The sequence below is a fragment of the Hypanus sabinus genome, chromosome 10, assembly GCF_030144855.1.
Source record: "Hypanus sabinus isolate sHypSab1 chromosome 10, sHypSab1.hap1, whole genome shotgun sequence".
NCBI lineage: Eukaryota > Metazoa > Chordata > Chondrichthyes > Myliobatiformes > Dasyatidae > Hypanus > Hypanus sabinus.
In genome coordinates this window covers 152,772,154-152,791,944 of record NC_082715.1, presented here as the reverse complement: position 1 = coordinate 152,791,944, position 19,791 = coordinate 152,772,154, and the positions used below count along the sequence as shown (strand labels likewise).

General features: G+C 42.2%; 1 protein-coding gene across 3 annotated transcripts in view; it reads right to left on the bottom strand.

Moving 5' to 3' along the window:
* Nucleotides 1-19,791, bottom strand: part of cabin1 (calcineurin binding protein 1) — a 563,877-nt gene that overhangs the window by 530,037 nt on the left and 14,049 nt on the right. For all 3 annotated transcript variants that reach the window (XM_059983285.1, XM_059983287.1, XM_059983286.1), the window contains exons 4-5: nucleotides 7,466-7,600; nucleotides 6,805-6,985 (exon numbers count right to left, since the gene is read on the bottom strand). In XM_059983285.1, the coding sequence (XP_059839268.1) occupies nucleotides 6,805-6,985; nucleotides 7,466-7,600 (316 nt within the window). The remainder of the gene's footprint in view (nucleotides 1-6,804; nucleotides 6,986-7,465; nucleotides 7,601-19,791) is intronic.

Below are 19,791 nucleotides of genomic sequence, written 5' to 3'. Positions count from 1 at the left end.
AAAGTACCATCAAGTGGGACGGTTCAGTTAGAGGTGGAGAAATTAAAGTTGGAACGTGAAAGTAAGTTAAAAGAGCTGGAAGCGGCTGAGAGAGAGAGAGAGAGAGAGAGAGAGAGAGAAAGGGTTGAGAGAGAGAGGGAAAGGCAAGAGAGAGAGAGGGAAAGGCAAAGACAGCATGAAATTCACCTAAAGAAGCTAGAAGCAGAAGAGAAAGAGAGGGAACGGGCCAAGAAAGAGAAGGAACGGGTCGAGAAAGAGAAACAGAGGCAACATGACCGGGAAATTGAGAAGATGAGAAACGAGCGAAGAGATCAAGGGTTAGACCAAGCGGAGCGGCTTAATGTTAGTAGGGAGTTGAGACTGGTGCCCCCGTTCGAGCAGACAGATGTCGATAGTTATTTCTTGCTTTTTGAAAAGGTGGCAGTAAATCAGAGGTGGCCAAAAGAGCAGTGGGTGGCGTTGTTACAAAGTGTGTTAAAGGGGAAGGCCCAACGAGCATATGCGGCGTTGTCCCTGGAGGAGGGAGGAGCGGTGAGTAATGATGAGATAAAGAAGGCCATTCTCCTGACTTACGAATTGGTACCTGAGGCCTATAGACAAACGTTTAGAAATTTAAGGAAAGGGTGGAATCAAACGTATACCGAGCTAGCCCATGAAAAGGGGGTGCTCTTGGACCGTTAGTGCACTGCGGAAAGGGTGGACGAGGTTTATGGGCGTCTCAGGGAGTTACTTTTGATCGAGGAATTTAAAAGTTGTGTTCCGGAGGAGATCCGGATGTATTTGAATGAGAAGCCGGATAAGTCCATGTCAGAATTTGCTAGGTTTGCGGACGAATATGTCCTAACCCACAAGACAAAGACTTCCTCAAATAAAGGTCCCCAGAGAGACCATGGGAACGATCGAGAAAGTCCGACGAGTGAGGCAGAGGTTCCACTGGGAGCTAGCGGTAAGGTTGAGGGTGAAAGGCAAGACGGCCAGAGGGTTCCGGGTTTGACCTGTTTTAATTGTGGAAAGGAGGGGCACATTGCATCTCGATGCTTTGCTCCAAGAAAGGAGATAGGAAGAGGGAAAGCCACAGTCCTTATCAGGTGTGCCGTGGTAATCAGCAAATCGACCAGAGAGCCGAGGGTAGACAGAGTACGAGAAGGCTCTGGGAGTTGTCTGTCACACGGAACAGTGTTTGTGACGGACGGAGACACACCAGTTCCCGTACGAATCTGAAGGGATACAGGCGCTGAACTATCCCTGGTTAGCCGTAAGGTACTAGAATTTGGTCGGGAAACGGGCATGGTAAAGGTGGAAGGAATAAATAAACGGATAGAAATGGTGCCCTTATATAAGGTCATTCTGGATTGTGAGCTGGTGTATGGATCAGTTGAAATAGGGGTGCCCTCAGAATTCCCGAGAGCTGACGTGGACATCCTGCTGGGGAACGACTTAGCAGGGGGTAAGGTTTGGTCAGCCATGCTGCCAACCTGGCGACCGGCGAGTGTGGTGGCCCCACCCCTAGCGCACAAGGACCATCTCGCCGACGCAGTCACTCACAGCATGTCGAGGGGAGACAGCTGAGAACGAGAGCAGTTTAAATCTGGCCAGTTTTGATTTGGCCGAGACGTCTTTGATAACCCTGTGCCATGAGGGTTTAGAGGGTGGTAAGACGAAGAGTAGTAAAGTGAAAGGGGGTAAGGGAGAGGAGATAGATCTGCCCTTAGCGAAGAGAAAGGTCCTAAAGGTAGGAAATAAAGATGAGAAACAGATAAAGCTCTTAAAAGGTCCCGAGTCGGACATGGATGATCTGTCTGGTTTGGCAGAATTGTTTGAAGAACTTGAGAGTTCTAAAGGTGTTCCCGATAATGAGAGGAGGGCAGTCCTAGATGGAAAGGGTACCCTTGCCTCGAAGGAGTCTGCTGAAAGGGCCGAGGAGGTTGTTTCAGTTCGCAGGGTTGCGCCTTCCCCGGGTGGGAGCTGCCCAGAGAGTAACTGGGAGAATCGGGGGGAAGTTCGAATTTAAAAAAGGTACGGGTGTTGAAAGCCTGGAAGAGGCAAATGTCCCGTTTGAGTGTGTCCGAGATGGGGATGCACGTGGTGCTGAACCTGGTAACGGAGCTCAGAAGAAGTCTGAGGTATCTGATTCAGGGGAATGGGGTATCCGCCCTTGTGGGTCAGATAGACTTGGTTCAGTGGAAAAAGGATTAACCTTGGTAACCAGGGGAAGTGCGAGTTCCCCGGTGTTTGTACTCGAAGGTGGGTTCAAAGTTAACGCAGAATTTAAGAATGGGGGGGTGAGGATTGTTAGTGAAGGAAACGGAAAGTCTGTAGTTTCCAAATCGAAGGAAGAAACCTTAAACCTGGCAGATCGCTCACAGAGTGAGCCGGGGAATAGCGGGGCCCCCCACTCTATTGTTATGCCAGGATGGGGTGTGAAAAGGCTGCCTTCGACAGGCTACATGAGCGAAGAGTTCGAATCAAACACCAATAGCCTGAAGGGGACTGATAAAAGGGCCAGCCACCTGGGTGAAATCAAAGAATTGGGTGGAGATGGTCTAAGTCTGGGGCATGGTGTTGCTAAAATAACCCCGATGAACGGGGCGGGTGGGAGTTCACCACGCCAAACTACTCAAGTTCCCCACGGGGGGGCTTGCCGAAAAAGAGGCAACGGTTAATGGGGATGCCATTGTTAGACAGCCAAGCAGGTTGAACAGGTTTGCGCCAAAGCCTGTGAATAATAAAGACAGCCCTTTGGAGACCTGCCAGAACGATTAGTAATCGCGTAAACTTTTGTAAATGCACCTAAGCTAAGGTCATACCTCCTTAGTTTTGTTGCTTAAGAAAAAAAATAAATAGGGTGGTTATTGAATTGAAGTCTGATGTACGGTTTGCAATGTTAAGATATTAAAGAAAGGGACACTGTAATCGTTAACTATTTAGATACTGACTTGAATGTATAACGGTAATATTCTATGAAAAGAAAAACTTGTGTATTGTGTTAGATTCAAAACTCCTGTAAGACTGTGGACCACTCCGTTTTAACCGCTGGTAAAAACGTTTTAAGAGAGGAGCTGTTATGATCCCAGCCCCCTCCTTTGTGAGAATCGCAAGAGCACCCGTCAAAAGGGGGGGGGGTCAGTAGACCCAGTAGGAGAGAGAGAGAAATGTGCCAAATTGCACGTCCCACCCGGGATGCAGAATAAGACGACTGCGACTATTGTCTCATGGAAACCACGTGAAAAGCCCTTGGGCAAGGTGGGCTGGTTGAGAGAGAGATTGCATCATCCCAACCTGATTGACACCTGCGACTCCGTGAGGAAGTATAAAGGGGAGTCTCAGGGGGACAGCCCCCTCAGACGCACCAAGAAGACACGAGAGAGTGATCCCGCAGCAGCGGGAAGCCATTCTGAAGGAAGCCACGTGCGTTAGATTCCGGGATTGGAATTTGTGGCTGGAATCACAGAAAACCGCTTTTAACTAACATCGGGGAGAGGAAACCAACGCTCCCCCCCCCCCCCCCGATTTCACGGAAGCCTCATCAAGACTCGGCAAGTTCTTCCTCTTCTCCCCAATCTCTCTCTCTCTCGGTCGCCCCACGTGAAACCCAGCGATTTTCAAAGGGCTGAGACCTGCAGCCTTCTGAGTGACTTTTATATTCCCAACGGACAATCTATTAACCCCTAGACCGGGGGTCGGCAACCCGCGGCTCCGGAGCCACATGTGGCTCTTTTACGTCTGTGCTGCGGCTCCCTGTTGCTTTGGGAAATAATTGGTCAGTATTTAATTAAAATGTATTTTATGCTGGTTTGTTAGTTTTTGAAATGTAATTCTAAATTTGAAGATTATGGTGATCTTGTACAATCTAAATAAGACGTTGTGGCGACCCATTTCCTGACACATCCAAACCGGCTCACAATTAGCCAGCGTTCAGGCTAAGGGAGATAGCCTACGGGGGTTTGTGAGTACGTGTCTTTTGCAGCATCCGCGCCCATGGGGGGGCGGGTTGAGGGAGGCTTAAAAGCAAGGCTGTTTCGTTCGAATAAAGCTATCTTTGACTGCAGTTTACTGACTGCACACCGCTACAACGTGTTTTTATCGCTGGCTGTCCAGAGGGGAGGTGCTGAAACGCTTTGTCGCGTGTCTGGAAGAAGTGAAGACTTTCCTGGGCAGCAAAGGGCTCACCTTTCCTGAGCTGGAACAGCCAGAGTGGCTGGAAAAGCTACACTTCATGGTAGACATGACAGCGCACCTGAACACGCTGAACACAGCTCTTCAGGGGAAAGGACGTACAGCCCTACACATGTTGGAGGATGTTTTGGCATTCGAGCGCAAGTTGACAGTGCTTGCCAGAGATTTACAGAAAGGCACATTGTCTCACTTCCCCAATTTGAGAGAGTTCAAACAAGGTCACGACATGATAAATTCGGAGTATTTACATTCTGCAATCATCGCAATGCAAACATCGTTTGGGAAACGCTTCTGTGAGTTCAGAGAGGAAAAAAACACATTATCCTTCCCGGTCAATCCCCTAAGCATCGATCCATCCCTACCGAATACGACTGCATTGTCAGGTGTGAGTCAACGTGACCAAGTATGATAAATATTTTAATTGCCTATTATTTTACGTATATTCATATGTTTTCATTGTTCAGTGAAATTGTCCTTTTATTTTTCAGGTTGACAGCTGGCTGACGTTATTTTTGGTTTGCTGCTGGCGGCAAATTTAAGTTTAGCGTTTTTCATAAATACAAGAAGGACTCAAATAGACGTTGAGTATTTTACTTAAAAGTAACCTTCAACCCAACGTCTTATTTTCGGAGTTCAAAATGTTTTTGTTGCATGCAGAAATGTAATTTCGTTTTCTCTGCAGGAGCTCATCAATTTCATAAATGCAACACATTATAGTTTGTTTATACATAGCATAAAGGCAAAACAAAACGTTGTATGCAGTGTTATTTCATTTTAAATGTCAAACGGGTTTTGCGGCTCCCAGTGTTTTCTTTTCTGTGGGAAACGGGTCCAAGTGGCTCTTTCAGTGGTAAAGGTTGCTGACCCCTGCCCTAGACAACCGTAGAGCTCACTTCTTAATGATGATTATTACTATACCCGCGCTTTAGATTGAGTGTTGACTATGTGCGCTATCTGAATGTATGTGTTAACCTTACTTTTGTGTCCCTTTACGAATAAAATGTTTGAAAATAGTGACATCAGACTTCAACGGACCTCTCTGTCTTTGCTGGTAAGTTATCCAGTTACGGGATTCGTAACACTCAACAATAAGAAAGACGCCTGAAAGGAACCTCACTCGAATCTCCACCTCTCCTCACCTAACCCTCAGACTTCATCTCTATGTGTAATATGGCATTAATTTGGTTCAGTTTTAAATTCAAGAGATACCATCTTGATGCCAGTGCATTACAGAGAAAGTCGTGGCTGAGAGCAGCTAGTCTAAGGATGAATGAATAGATGGGGCAAACCTGGCTCCAGATGTTAGTGACAGACATTATTCTAACAAATGGGCAAGTGAGAGTTAAAGACTTTGAAACATACTAACCATAAGGACAAGCTTCTAAAATATTCATTCCTTTAAAACTGTACAAATTAGTTATGTTAACCTATTGGTTGTCGAGAAAAGACATAGTGTACACTTTAAAACACTATGAAGGGAACTTAAAGCCTGCTGGTACAATTAGCAGCTTCAGAAAGCCAGCAACAGTGGAATCCAATGCACCTAAGGTCTCATTGCTGAGATGTAGGCCTGTGAGAGTGCATTGACTTCAGCCTGTTTATCAGTTCATAAATTTGGAGTATTTTGCATTGGTGGCACTTTTTCCAGTGCTATAGTTAGCCTAGGTCTGAGAAGCATTTGGAAGCAGTGATAACTGCACCTCAGTACTCCACAAGTTTTGTGCCAGGTCTGAGATCTTGATCTTCAAAATGTGCAGGGTGGTTTGAGAATATGAAAAGTCAGTCACATAGGCCAAAGCGACACCTATCCACCACAAGTCTCAATTCATATTAATGTTTATGACTAAACTATGTATAAAAATCATCATACTCTAACAAACTGAAGCAACAGACTTGGTGATTTTCCTTTCAATTGAACAAAACCTTGCTATATCTGTAGTTCTAGACTCAGATGAAGATGGATCGGCCATAAAATGAATGAAATTGTTAAGGAAATGGGAGAATTAAGAATGATGAAGTGTAAATAAAGTTAAATTTTTAAAAATAAATTACAAAGAACTTACTTTATTTAAAATGCAGTCAGACCTTACTTCCAATGTCACAGGGCATAAAAGGACCCAGAATTCAAAATTTAGTTTGACAACTAAGTGGTTCAGATTAAGCAAAATTAAACAAAATTACTAAGCCATTCCACAATAAGTACTTCTATACCAAAGCAAATCTTCTGAAATATTAGAAGTTCTATTAACATTAATGGATAATTAAGGAAATATTTGGGTACTCTCTCTCCACATGATCCAAAGGTCTCATTGTAGGAAATTGTACCCTTTCTGAACCATATTTTCTTCCTCAAAAGGTGTGACAATTCATTTCATGTGGCTCAGAAGCACTGCTTCTTCCAAGGGGCCAACCTTCATAGGCAAATCTAGAAACTCAGTGCTGCTGGACATATCACCCATAATGTTACTGAAATCAAAGACCAAACCCAGGCACTCTGAACACCTACTGATTCCAGCAAAGGTTACTGCAGTTACCAGATGGTCAGATTTTGCAAAGCAAATTAGAAGTACTTTAAAGAGCAATCTAATTGCACAAAGAAATGTTGTGAACTGAGAGATTTCAACTTACTGGTATAATCACTAAGTGTGTATAGTACAGTAATAAGATTGTCCAGGCATGGCCAATGATCAGCATTACACTTCAGTCCTTCTTCAAAAGCATGGCGAGCCAATGGAATTCGAATCAATTTTAGTGCCACTCTTCCTATTTTATACCAGAGATTTACGTCAGTAGAATCCAACATTACAGCCTGTGTGAGAAAATCATTGAAAATAACCATTAGGCAGTTCAACAATGAAAATACACCCCTAAACTATTTCATAGGTCATTCTATTTCAAACTAGTGGCAATACCATCACATAAGGGAAAATGGCCTGGTTCAAATAGGGTGCCAACAAACTGTTAACCCACACCACCCTTATAGCTTTCAGTATGCTGCAGAAAGCTGCAGCACATACAGCAAAGAGCATGGGGAAGACAAAGGAGGAGAAAGAGAAGGCATCATATAAAGCAAGACACAAAATGCTGGAGGAACTTAAAGTGGTGAACAGCCTTCAGCCCAAAACATCAACTGTTTATTCTTTTCCATAGATGCTGCCTGGCCTGCTGACTTCCTCCAGCATTTTGGATTTCCAAAATCTGCCACAGTCAAGTTGATGATTTAAATGCAAAAATGCCCTCCTAAATATGATCGATTTCTTGCATCTTTAAAATTCATTTTGTTCCTTACCTCCAGATAAAACTTCATTGCTGTACTCAGATCATCCTTTTGGGAAGCCAAACTGGCTAGGTTTTTATAGGTAGAATACTTCAACATCAACCCTGGGTGCTTTAAACCTTCATTCTCATCACCTGATAGAACTGCCTAAAGAAAAATTACTGGAGCATTAGTGTGTACATTTTCCATCAAGGCACATAGCTATGATAGATAACAAGGCTGATGACTTTTTATACCAAACTGCCACTAGCTCACCACAAAAGCTATTCAGTATAATAATAAAAATTAGAGAACAAAGTTGCAGGCTAACTTGAATTGGCCTGGTGATATTTACTAACCTGTGGAAAGATCAAAATCAATGTGGACTCAGTGGTAAAGAGATTAGGAAAGGCAATATTCACTCTATAGGATAGTGACCAAGTGACAGACTCCTGTTCCCAAACAATGAATTCATCTCCACGGGCCAGGAAATCATGTATTGATACCTACCAGCCCAAAGAGTAACTTGCTAGAATTAAGTAACAGCAGGCAAGGAACTGGAAGATTCTCCAAAGATTTTCTGGGTGGGTCTGGTTCAGGCCAAAGCCTAAGGCAATGGACAGTCAGGGCAAAAGAGACACAAAAGCCATTAACTTCAAGATAATTATATACAAAGATAGGACTAGTCCTTGGGGTTAAGATTCCAAACTGAAGAAAAACATAAATGACGACTTAATTTTGATGGCATGAAAAGAAATCTGGCAGGCAGCTGGGTTGCTTTCCAGCTAAGTGCTGCATGGTAAGTGGGAGTCCTTCAAAAATGAAATATTAAATCTGTATGCTCTGTTAGAATAAAAGGCAAGGCTAACAGATTTAGGGAACCTTGGTAATTTAAGGTTCAAATCAGACATAGGCAGTTAGAACCAGATGAGATGTTTGAGGAGTTTATGAAATGCAAAATGCAAATGAACAATTAAGGAAAATCAGGAGGAATAAAAGAGAACTCGATGGGTCAAATGGCCTGTTCCTGTGCTCTACGACTAAAGCTTCATCTTTAGAACAGATGCAGCTGAAACAGAGAAAATGAAAAACAAAGAGACCAGTGGCAAGGTGGAGGGGGCCTTAGACAAAGTGATTGTGGAAGTCACTGGATTTACACAGGATTGACAGTTTCAGGTTGGAGAATACTACCAGAGAATTATTGAACGAAGCATGGGGGGGGGGGGGGAAGTGAGAAGAAGAAGAGAAGCTAAGAGAAAAGAGTGATTAAAGGGAGAGGAAACATAAGAGGAAAGGAAAGACTTGAAAGAGGCAGTGAGAAGGGAGGTAGTGGAGACAGATCGCGAGACAAAGGAAGGGGGTTGTAGAGTTAGCAGTCACAAGAAAGACAATCTGCACAAGACAGCAGTGCCTATAAAAATACTCAGAACACCCCCCCCAGATGTTTTTATGTTTTATTGTTTTACAACAGTGGATTAAATTTGTTTTTTTTACACTGATTAACAGAAAAAGACCTGTCAAAGTGAAAAAAGATCTCTATAAAGTGATCTAAATTAATTACATATTTAAAACACAAAATAATTGATTGCATAAGTATTTACCACTTTAATATGATACAACAAATCATCTCCGGTGCAGCCAATTGGTTTTAGAAAGCATACGATTAGTTAAATGGAGATCACCATGTGCAGTCAAAATGTTTCAATCGATTGTAATAAAAATACTCTGGAAGGTCTAACTGCTATAAGTGAGTCAGTATCCTGACAAAAACTACACCATGAACACAAAAGAACTCCCCAGGGATTTCCGGTCGGCTGCCATATGGAGTAGTCGCAGAGAACGAGTGCTCCATTCTATTTTCTAGCTCCACATTCCTCCTTCCCCCTTCCCTCATACCAAACCGTTAGACTTTTTGATCTTCCGCCCACCTGCGACTACGCTTGCTTCACAATGACTTCAAGGAGTACTAAGCCCAGGATAAAAGAGAACCAGGCAGTTGGCCTGACTGTGGAGGCCATCTTTGTGCTGCTAGACCAACATTGCCGAATTAGTGTCCGAATTCAAATTACCTTTCAGCCTGCTGGAAGTGAAACTTGACCAAATACAATCCAAAGTGGAGGACCATGGCCAACGCTTACCTTCTCTCAAACTCGCCACGAAAAACCTGAGCCAATGTGTCAGTGAACTGGAAACTACCTGCTCTGGCTTACATGAAAACAGTATCAAGCGAATGGCCAAAGTTACTGACTTGGAAGGCTGGCGCAGACAGCAGAACCTACGCATCCTGGGCCTGCCAGAATCTATCGAAGGTGTGCGTCCTACTGAATTTTTTTCCACTTTGCTTTGTGAGATCTTCGGGAAGGAGATCCTCTCATCCTAGCCAGAGGTTGACAGAGCCCACCATTCACTAGCAGCCAAACCTGCCCCAGGACAGAGACCACAACCAGTTATTCTTTGCCTCCACTGCTACAAGATTAAAGATCTCCTGGTCAGAGAGGCCCGGCGGAGAGCGAAGCTAGAGTACCGCAGCCAACAATTTGGGTTGTGGAAGACTACTCTCCGGAAGTTTTGAGCCTGCAAGCTAAGTATGGAAAAGTAATGAAGGAGCTATACAACCGAAGACTCAGGCCATCCCTACTATATCCTGCGTGACTCTGCATCACACTTCCCAGTGGTGATAAGAAGTGGCTACACTCTGTTGACGAAGCACTGAACTACAAACCCCATTTCCAGAAAAGTTGGGATATTTTCCAAAGCGCAACAAAACAAAAATTTGTGATATGTTAATTCACATGAATCTTTATTTAAATGACAAAAGTACAAAGAAAAGATTTTCAATAGTTTTATTGACCAATTTAACAGTATTTTATAAATATACACAAATTTAGAATTTGATGGCTGCAACACACTCAACAAAAGTTGTGTTACGTCACCTTTCCTTTTAATAACACTTTTTAATCATTTTGGAACTGGGGATACTAATTGTAGTAGATTTGCAATTGGAAATTTTGTCCATTCTTGTTTGATATAAGACTTCAGCTGCTCAACAGTCCGTGGTCTCTATTGTCTGATTCTCCTCTTCATGATGTGCCATACATTTTCAATAGGAGATAGATCTGGACTGGCAGCAGGCCAGTCAAGCACACGCACTCTGTGTCTACAAAGCCACGCTGTCATAGCCCGTGCAGAATGTGGTCTGGCATTGTCCTGCTGAAATAAGCATGGACGTCCCGGGAAGAGACGTTGCCTTGATGGCAACATACATCTCTCTAAAATCCTAATATACGTCTCAGAGTCAATGGTACCTTCACATACATGCAACTCACCCATGCCGTGGGCACTGATGCACCCCCATACCATCAAAGATGCTGGCTTTTGCACCTTGAGAGAGAGAGAATTTCCTTTTATCGCCAATTCAATGAACTCTACAACCTTTCATGGGAAGAGCACTGGGTAAAGTCTACTTATTTTTTTTAATTATTTTTTCATTTTTTTCAAATGTTTATATTTCTGTTTTATGGTTCATTTTCACAGCCATGTTTAACAAAACTTGGGGAAAGTTAACCTCTCATTAAGCACAATGTCAGGAGTGTTAAATGCTTACTAATTCCTTTAAATAGCAATAATGGAGTTGCAGAAGATGCTACAAGTGACAGGAAGTTGTACTGTTGGGTGACTATTGCTCTTAAGAGCTTGCTGCTATGTTCTTTGGCAGCTGTCTTGTGGGGTGGGAGGGTAGGGGGAGGGTACGCCAATGCTGGTTCAAGTTTAAGATCCCTAGAAGTTCTTGCTATACAAGATTTATTTCTGCCTTGTTTCTCTTTGTTTTACATTTTTGCCCCAGAGCTGATACCCAAAATCTTGATACCACTTATGCCTATCAATCTGTATCTTTTTTTTAAAAAAGAGAATGGTTAGTCCGTTAAATTTTGTGAGCTGGAATGTTAAGGGGCTGATCACCCTGTTAAAAGAAGGAAGGTGTTCTCGCATCTCAAACAGCAATTGCATTTCTACAAGAAACACACATTCGCAGTTCTGATAATTCCCGTCTTACGTCATGATGATGGGCTGGGCAGCACTTCCACTCCACTTTTCAGGCTAAAGCCAGGGGTGTCTCAATTCTCACTAACCAAAACGTTCCCTTTGAGCTCCACAACACAATATCAGACACAAACAACCATTTTGTCATTGTCTCGGGGAAATTATACGATGCGGGCTTCTTTGAACTTATTTATGTGTGCTGCCTGATCTGAGTTCATACTCTCTCTCATACTAGGTGGAGACTTCAACTGTTGATTAGATCCGGTGCTGGATCGATCATCTCCTATTCCCAGAGTACTAAGCAAATCTGCCTCGTTAATTCAGTTTTTCCTTTCCAGCTATGGCATCTCCAATGTATGGCATTTTCTCCACCCAAATAACACAGTATATTCTTTTTTCTCACACATTCATCACACCTTTATTAGAATTGACTATTTTTAAAAATCAATAATCAGCTGATTCCTTTGGTCCGTTCCTGTGTTTACCAGAGCTTAGTGATATCAGACCATGCCCCAATTGTCTTGTTCATAACTCTTCCTGGACTTCCTCAAATAAGTAAGCATTGACGTTTCAAATTGACCTTACTGTCAGATAATGATTTTGTAAAAGTTATTTAGGACCAGACAATCTTTTTCCTTAACACCAATAAGTCACCTGAAACCTCAAGCCTGATTATTTGGGACACTATGAAAGGATACCTCAGGGGTTAATTAATTTCCTACACTGTGAATATAAAAAGAAAGATCCATAAAGAACGACCAGATCTGGCCAATCAAATTAAAGAAAAAGACCAACCATATGCTCAATTTAAAAATCTGGAGCTGTACAAAAATCGAGTGGAACTCCAAACTTATTTGAAATTTGATCTTATTTCCACTCACCCAATTGAACACCTTAAATATCTCCACACTCTTTCCTGATTTCAAAATGAGACTGAAGGAGCCAGTATCATTACAGGAAATATCCTCAGCCATCTCATCACTGCAGACTGGTAAATCTCCAGGACTCGACGGGTTCCATGTAGAATTCTTTAAATCATTTTCATCACTGCTCTTACCTCAATTAACCTTGGTTTTATCTGATTTGTTTAAACAAGGTAAATTGCCAGCATCATTTAATGAGGCATGCATCATTCTTCTAGCAAAGAGAGGCAAGGGTACAACAGAGTGCTCGTCATAAAGGCCAATCTCTCTGTTAAATGTTGATGTCAAAATTTTAGCTAAAGTTTTGGCCCGTAGACTGGAAAACACCCTACCCTCAATTATCTCTGGCTTTGTCAAAAACCACCTCCCCTTTTTTAACATATGTCGCCTCTTTAATATTTTATACTCCCCTTCAGTTGGAATCCCTAAATGTGTCATTTCCTTAGATGCAGAGAAAGCGTTCGACCATGTGGAATGGAAATGCCACTTTGCTGTTTTAGAAAAATTTGATTTCGGACAAAGTTTTATAACGTGGATAAAACTGTTATATTCTCGTCCCACCACCTGTTTTGACCAACTCTCAGCAATCCCAACCCTTCAACCTCAAACGTGGAACCCATCAAGGGTGTCCTTTAAGCCCTTTACTTTTCAATCTGGCCATAGAGCCACTGGTGATTGCGTTCTGTAGTTGTGCAGACCTGACAGGAATCTTGGGGGGGGGTGGGGGGGGGGAGTTGAGCACAAATTTTCCCTTTATGCTGATGATCTTTTACTTTTTATATCAAACCCTATAACCTTCTTACCCCTCATGTTCTCACTCCTTGACAAATCTAGCCAGTTTCTGGATACAAACTTAACACGAGCGAACTTTTTCCAATAAATAAAGAAGCACAAACATTAGAGTTTCATAAACTCCCTTTTAAGGTAGTGAATAACCAATTTACTTACCTTGGCGTCACAGTAACAAGGAAATATAAGTGTCTTTTTGGAGAAAACTTTATTAATTTGTTAACTCAAACAAAACAGAGCCGAGCACAGTGGTCACCCCGTCCATGTCCCTGATGGCCAAATCAACATTGTCAAAATGAATATCCTTCCTAAATTTTTATACCTTTTTCAATCCATACCAATTTTCATTCCTAAACCCTTCTTTGATTCGTTAGACCCGGTTATATCATCCTACCTATGGAAGGGCAAGTGTCCCCAACTGAATAAAGTTCATCTTCAAAAATCTATAAGTGTTGGGGGCATGGCTCTACCCAATTTCCACCTATACTACTGGGCAGCTAACACTCGTCTCATCTTTTGGTCTCATTTTTATAATCAATCCAACTGCCCATTATGGATGACAATGGAGCTGAACTCTACTAAGAATGCTTCCATCTTCGCACTTCTTGGATCCGCACTCCATTTTCGTACGTCTAAACCAATTGCTAATCCTGTCATCAGGCACACCCTGAGAGTGTGGATCCAGTTCAGAAAGCATAGTGGTCTCCATGGCTTCTCTCTTTCAAGTCCTATTCTTCAAAATCTTCTCTTCCAGCCTTCTATACATGATTCAACCTTTCAAGACTGGTACAGAAAGGGCATCGAACGCTTTAAAAATCTTTGTTTTAGACAACTGCTTTGCATCATTTGAACAACTGTCTGCAACGTTTAATCTCCCCTACACTCATTTCTTTAGATATTTGCAAATTAGACATTTTATCCACCCTCTGATACCAAACTTCCCTGAGACATCCGACAGAAACGTCATTGATACGTTTCTCTGTATGAATCCATTGTGCAAAGGTCTAATATCTTTTATCTGCCAGAAGCTGGCGGCTCTGAGGCAAACCCCTCTTGACAAAATTAAAGCTGCCTGGGAGCAAGATTTAAATTTTTCAACGTCAGCTGAGGTGTGGGATGAAGTCCTCAAATTAGTTAACTCAACCTCTTTATGTGCCCAGCACTGTCTGTTACAGTTCAAGATGGTACACAGGGCCCAGATGTCTAAAACTAAGTTATCTCGCATTTACCCAGATGTTAATCCCTGTTGTGACAAATGCAAAAGGGGTGGGGCTTCCCTTATCCATATGTACTGGACATGCCCTAGCTTGGAAAAATACTACAAACTACAAACATCACACACTGTCTTTTGCTTCTCTGTTGGCCAGGCACACAGTTTTGCTCAGATGGAGAGATGCTGCCCACCCTCAGTGGCTCAGGGATATCATGTCCAGTCTACACCTTGAGAAGATCCACTATTCAATCCTCAATTTGGACATGAAGTTCCAAAAGATGTGGGGACCCTTTCTTGAATATTTTCAAAATTCCCAGCCACACTAAAGGTCTATTCTCTCTCACTTTCCTCAGTACATAAATCCCTGACCTCCAGCATTTTCCGGTAAAACTCTTCGGAGTCAAATTTGTTATCATTCAACAGCCTATGTATTAGAAAAATACACCTTTTCTATACTAATGCAGCTCTGTGGGGCCAAAGGTTCTGGTTAACCCTTTTTGCCAATGCATTGATGGCCTGGAGTTGGGGACTGGGAGGGGTGGGGCAATAATCAAAGCATGTTCGTCACTATGTTTATAGCATGTTTACATTTCTTTCATAAATGTGAATTCTACATTTGATACATTCACAATTCTCCTTTATACTATGTTCTTTATTTAAAAAACAATAAAAATATCGTTTAAAAAAAAAACTCTCCAAGCAACTCCACAAAATGGTTATTGAAAAGCACACATCAAGAGAGGATACAAAAACATTTCCAAGTCACTGAATATCCCTTGGAGTACAGTTAAGTCAATCATCAAGAAATGGCCAGTATATGGCACAGCTGTAAATCTGCCAAGAGCAGGCCATCCTCAAGAGCTGAGTGACTGTGCAAGAAGGGAGGCCACCAAGAGACCTATGACAATTCTGGAAGAGTTACAAGCTTCAGTGGCTGAGATGGGACAGACTGTGCATACAACAACTGTTGCCTAGGTACTTCACCAGTTGTAGCTCTATGGAAGAGTGGCAAAGAGAAAGCCACTGTTAAAAAAAAACTCACATGAAATATCAGCTAGAGTTTACCAGAAGGCATGCAGGAGACTCTGCAGCCAGTTGGAAGAAGGTTCTATGGTCTGATGGAATAAAAATTGAATTTTTTGGCCATCGGTCTAAACACTATGTTTGGCACCGCACATCATCAAAAACACACTATCCGTACTTTGAAGCATGAAGGTGGCTGCTTCATGCTATGAGGATGCTTCACTGCAGCAGATCCTAGAAGGCTTGTGAAGGTAGAAGGTAAAATGAATGCAGCAAAATACAGGGAAATCATGGAGGAAAACCTGACGCAGTCTGCAAGAGAACTGCAACTTGGGAGAAAATTTATTTTCCAGCAAGACAATGATCCCAAGCATAAAGCCAAAGCTACAAAAAGCAAAGTTGATATCCTAGAGTGGCCAAGTCAGAATCCAAACCTCAATCCAATTGATAATTTGTGGATGGACTTGAAAAGAACTGTTCACTCACTATCCCCATGCAATCTGACAGAGCTTGAGCAGTTTTCTAATGAAGAATGGGGAAAAATTACAGTGTCCAGATGTGCAAAGCTGATAGAGACCTAGCCACACAGACTCAAGGTGCATCTACTAAATATTGACTTGAAGGAGCAAACACTCAAGCAATCAATTATGCAAACATGATGCTAGAAATTCAAAGATGCTGGAAATTCAAGCAACACACTCAAGATGCTGGTGGAACACAGCAGGCCAGGCCTAACTGAAAGAAAAGATAGTAAGAGAGCCCCCTTCCCACTTTCTTTCTCCCTAGGTCTCATGTCCCATGATCCTTTCCCTTCTCCAGCTGTGTATCCCTTTTGCCAATCACCTTTCCAGCTTTTAGCTTAATCCCTCCCCCTCTCAAATCTCTTACTATCTTTTCTTTCAGTTAGTCCTGACGAAGGGTCTCGGCCCGAAACGTCAACTGTACTTCTTCCTATAGATGCTGCCTGGCCTGCTGCATTCCACCAGCATTTTGTGTGTTGCTGCAATCAGTTATGCTGTGTTTTATATTTGTAATTAATTCAGATCACTTTGTAAAGATCTGTTTTCATTTTGACATGAAAGACTTTTTCTGTGGGTCAGTGTCAAAAGAAAAGCGAAATTAAATCCACAGTTGTAAAAGCATAATACATGGAAACTTCCAAAGGAGGTGAGTAATTTTTTTTAAACTCTGCACTGTATGTACACTTACAGGTTCAATATGTGCCATGCACACATAGTGGGAGTAGACATGGACAGTGTACATGACAGAGAAATGACTGGGACAGACGCATCAAAGTAAGGAAGGAGGGGACCAAATGGCTGGGTCAAGACACAGAATGGGGATCAAATATTCAAGGAGAGGAAGTTGGGGAGGAGATGTCATCCAGAATTTGGCAGTGTCAAGAGTGACAGAGTGCAAAGGATGACTACACAGAGATGGGCCCAGGTACAAAACAAGGAGGCAGCAGCCCACCATGTACATGTGTGCAGATGTGCTAAATCATGCTAACACTGCAAAGCCAAATCCCATCATCCAGCCTTCTATGTCCATTTCTTAAAAGCTCCCAGCAATCAAACTTCAGACAGATTATTCTGGATATTTGGCACTCTCTGGGTAAAAAAGGTCCCCCCTCATATACTATCTGCATCTCTTCTCTTACCCATGTCCTGTAGTGTTATTTATCTCTGATACAGAAATAATTTTCCAACAGTCTACCTGAACTATACCCCTCATAATTTAATACTCCTCAACCATGAGCCCTCTTAAGCTTCTCTCTGAAGAGAAAAAAACCTAGCTCCTCCAGGCTTTTTCTCCATCCCACACAACTTTTGGGTGAAACTCATCTTCACTCTGCAGTGCTATCATGTCCATCCAATACATCAGTGACCAGAAGAAATATTCTGAGATCTGGTTTCATAGAAAATAACTTCTCTCCTCCTGTATTCAATGCTTCAACTTATGAATCCTATGTGCCTTCTGAAACTATGTTGTCCACCTGCATTATCACCCTCAAGGATCTGTGGACTACATTTTCACCTTCAAGGATCTAATTTGCCAACTAACCCTGGATCCCATGGGCCTAATTTCTGAACCAGACTCCCATCTGGGTCTTCGTCATATGCTCTACTAAAGTCTCTGTAAAGCCATAAGACATGGGAGCAGAATAAGGCCACTTGTTCAGTCAAGTTTTCTCCACCATTAAAAACATGGCTGATTTACTAACACTCTCAACCCCATTCTCCAGCCTTCCCCCTACAACCTTTGACACCCTAACTAATCAAGAATCTGTCAACCTCTGCTTTAAATATTCTTAATGATTTGGGTTCCACAGTTATCTATGTCAATGAAATCCACAATTAATTCATCACCCTCTGGCTAAAGAAATTCCTCCTCATGTTTTAAGAGGACATCCTTCTATAAAAGTTGTATCCTCTGGACCTATACACACCTACTATAGGAAAGATCCTCTCCCATCCACTCGATCTAGGCCTTCCAGAGTTCAATAGGTTTCAATGAGATCCCCCTCATTCTTCTAAACTCCAGCAAGCGCAATCCCAGAACATTAAAGGCTTCTCATAGGTAAACTTTTTGTTAAACCAAGGATCGGTCTTATGAACCTCCTCTCCAATGCTTGCACACTTTTTCTTAGAGAAAGGGCTCAAAACGTCTCACAATATTTCGAATACAGTTTGGCCAATGCCTTGTAAAGTCTCAGCAGTACATCCTTGCTTTTATATTCTTGTCCCCTCGAAGTTTGCCTTCCTTACCACTAACTCAACCTACAAATTAACCTTTAGGGAATCCTGTACAAGTAGTCCCAAGTCCCTTTGCACCTCTGAATTTATCTCCCCATTTAGAAAATATTCTATGCCTTTATTTCTTCTATCAAAGCACATGACATCTCCCAACACTATATTCCATCTGCCAGTTCTTTGCCTACTCTCCTAATCTGTCTAAGTCCTTCTGCAGACTCCATGCACCAACGCTACCTGCCTCTTCACCTATCTTCATATCTGCACACTTGGCCACAAAGCCATCAATTCTGTCACCAAATCATTGACATATAATGTGAAAAAAGTGATTCCCAACACCAACCTCTGCCAACCAGAAAAGCCTCCCTTTATTACCACTCTTTGCCTCCTGTCAGTCAGCTAATCTTCCATCTATTTTTCCTGTAATACCATGGGCTCTTATGAAGCAGTCTCACATGTGGTACCTTAACCTGGAGAGATATGCTGGCTGGAGTCAGGGCTTTATGCTTTGGCACAAAGGTCACCCAAGCCAAACAGGTCAAAAGCTAGAGGCAGGCTAAGAGTGGTCCACCAGATCTCCAGGTTCGGGGATTCAGCTCAGGGTTAACAAGCTGGACTGGTAAAACAAAGCTATTATGGAACCAGCAATGAAGAATCCTTCTACATCTGAGTGCAACGATTTTCCTGATTCTCCTCCTGGTAATTACATGACTGACAGTAGTGAAAACCAAGCTACTGACATAATGAAGGAAGCCCTGAACACTGCCAGAGATGGTGGACCTTCATTGCTGCCCTAAACACCAACAACTTAACAGGCAATAGGGAGGTAGGTACTGAGCAAAAGCCTTAGGCATCCTAGATTTTAAAACACAAATTTTGTTTTAGATGTTTATTTTTATTTTGCTTTCTGCATTAGTGTCAATAGGAAAGGACTTATTTAAGACTTAAAATTATTTATTTTCCAAAATGTTTAATGTTAGAGATTTTTTTTGTATTTTATTAAAGAAAGTAACATAGACTTACTTTTCAAATAAAAACTTGATTATAGGTGCATAGGTCCAGTGCATGATTAAACAAAGATAGCAAACAGGTGCTAATAGTCAGTGACAATGAGTTGAATAAACTAAACTGATTAATTGAAACAGAAATGGGTGTAGAAGGACTCAAACCTGGATGAGGGACAACCAAACTAAAGGTGAAGGTGTGGCAGATGTTTAACCTCCAAATCATCAATTCTTACATCATGGTAAGAATGACCAAAGCAACAACACATCAAGGTCTCTCCCAAGCAGAAATGTGGCAGCAGACAGGAGTTTCAAAATGTGCTGTCCAAACTCTTCTGAAGAAACACAAAGAAACAGACAAGGTTGAGGACCAGAATCACAGTGGTCAGCCACAAAAACAGTGCAGATGAGAGAGACCAAATTGACGTCCCTCCTAACTCAAAGTCCAGCACTGCTATAAGCTCTGAACTCACACAAACTGCTGGAACCCAAGTACACCAAGTTCTCTACAGTCCTGAGAAGTCTTGTCAAAAGTGGTCTTCATAGAAGAGTTGCTGCCAAAAAAACGTTCCTATGAAGTGGAAACAAAGCCAAGAGAGTAACCTACATACAA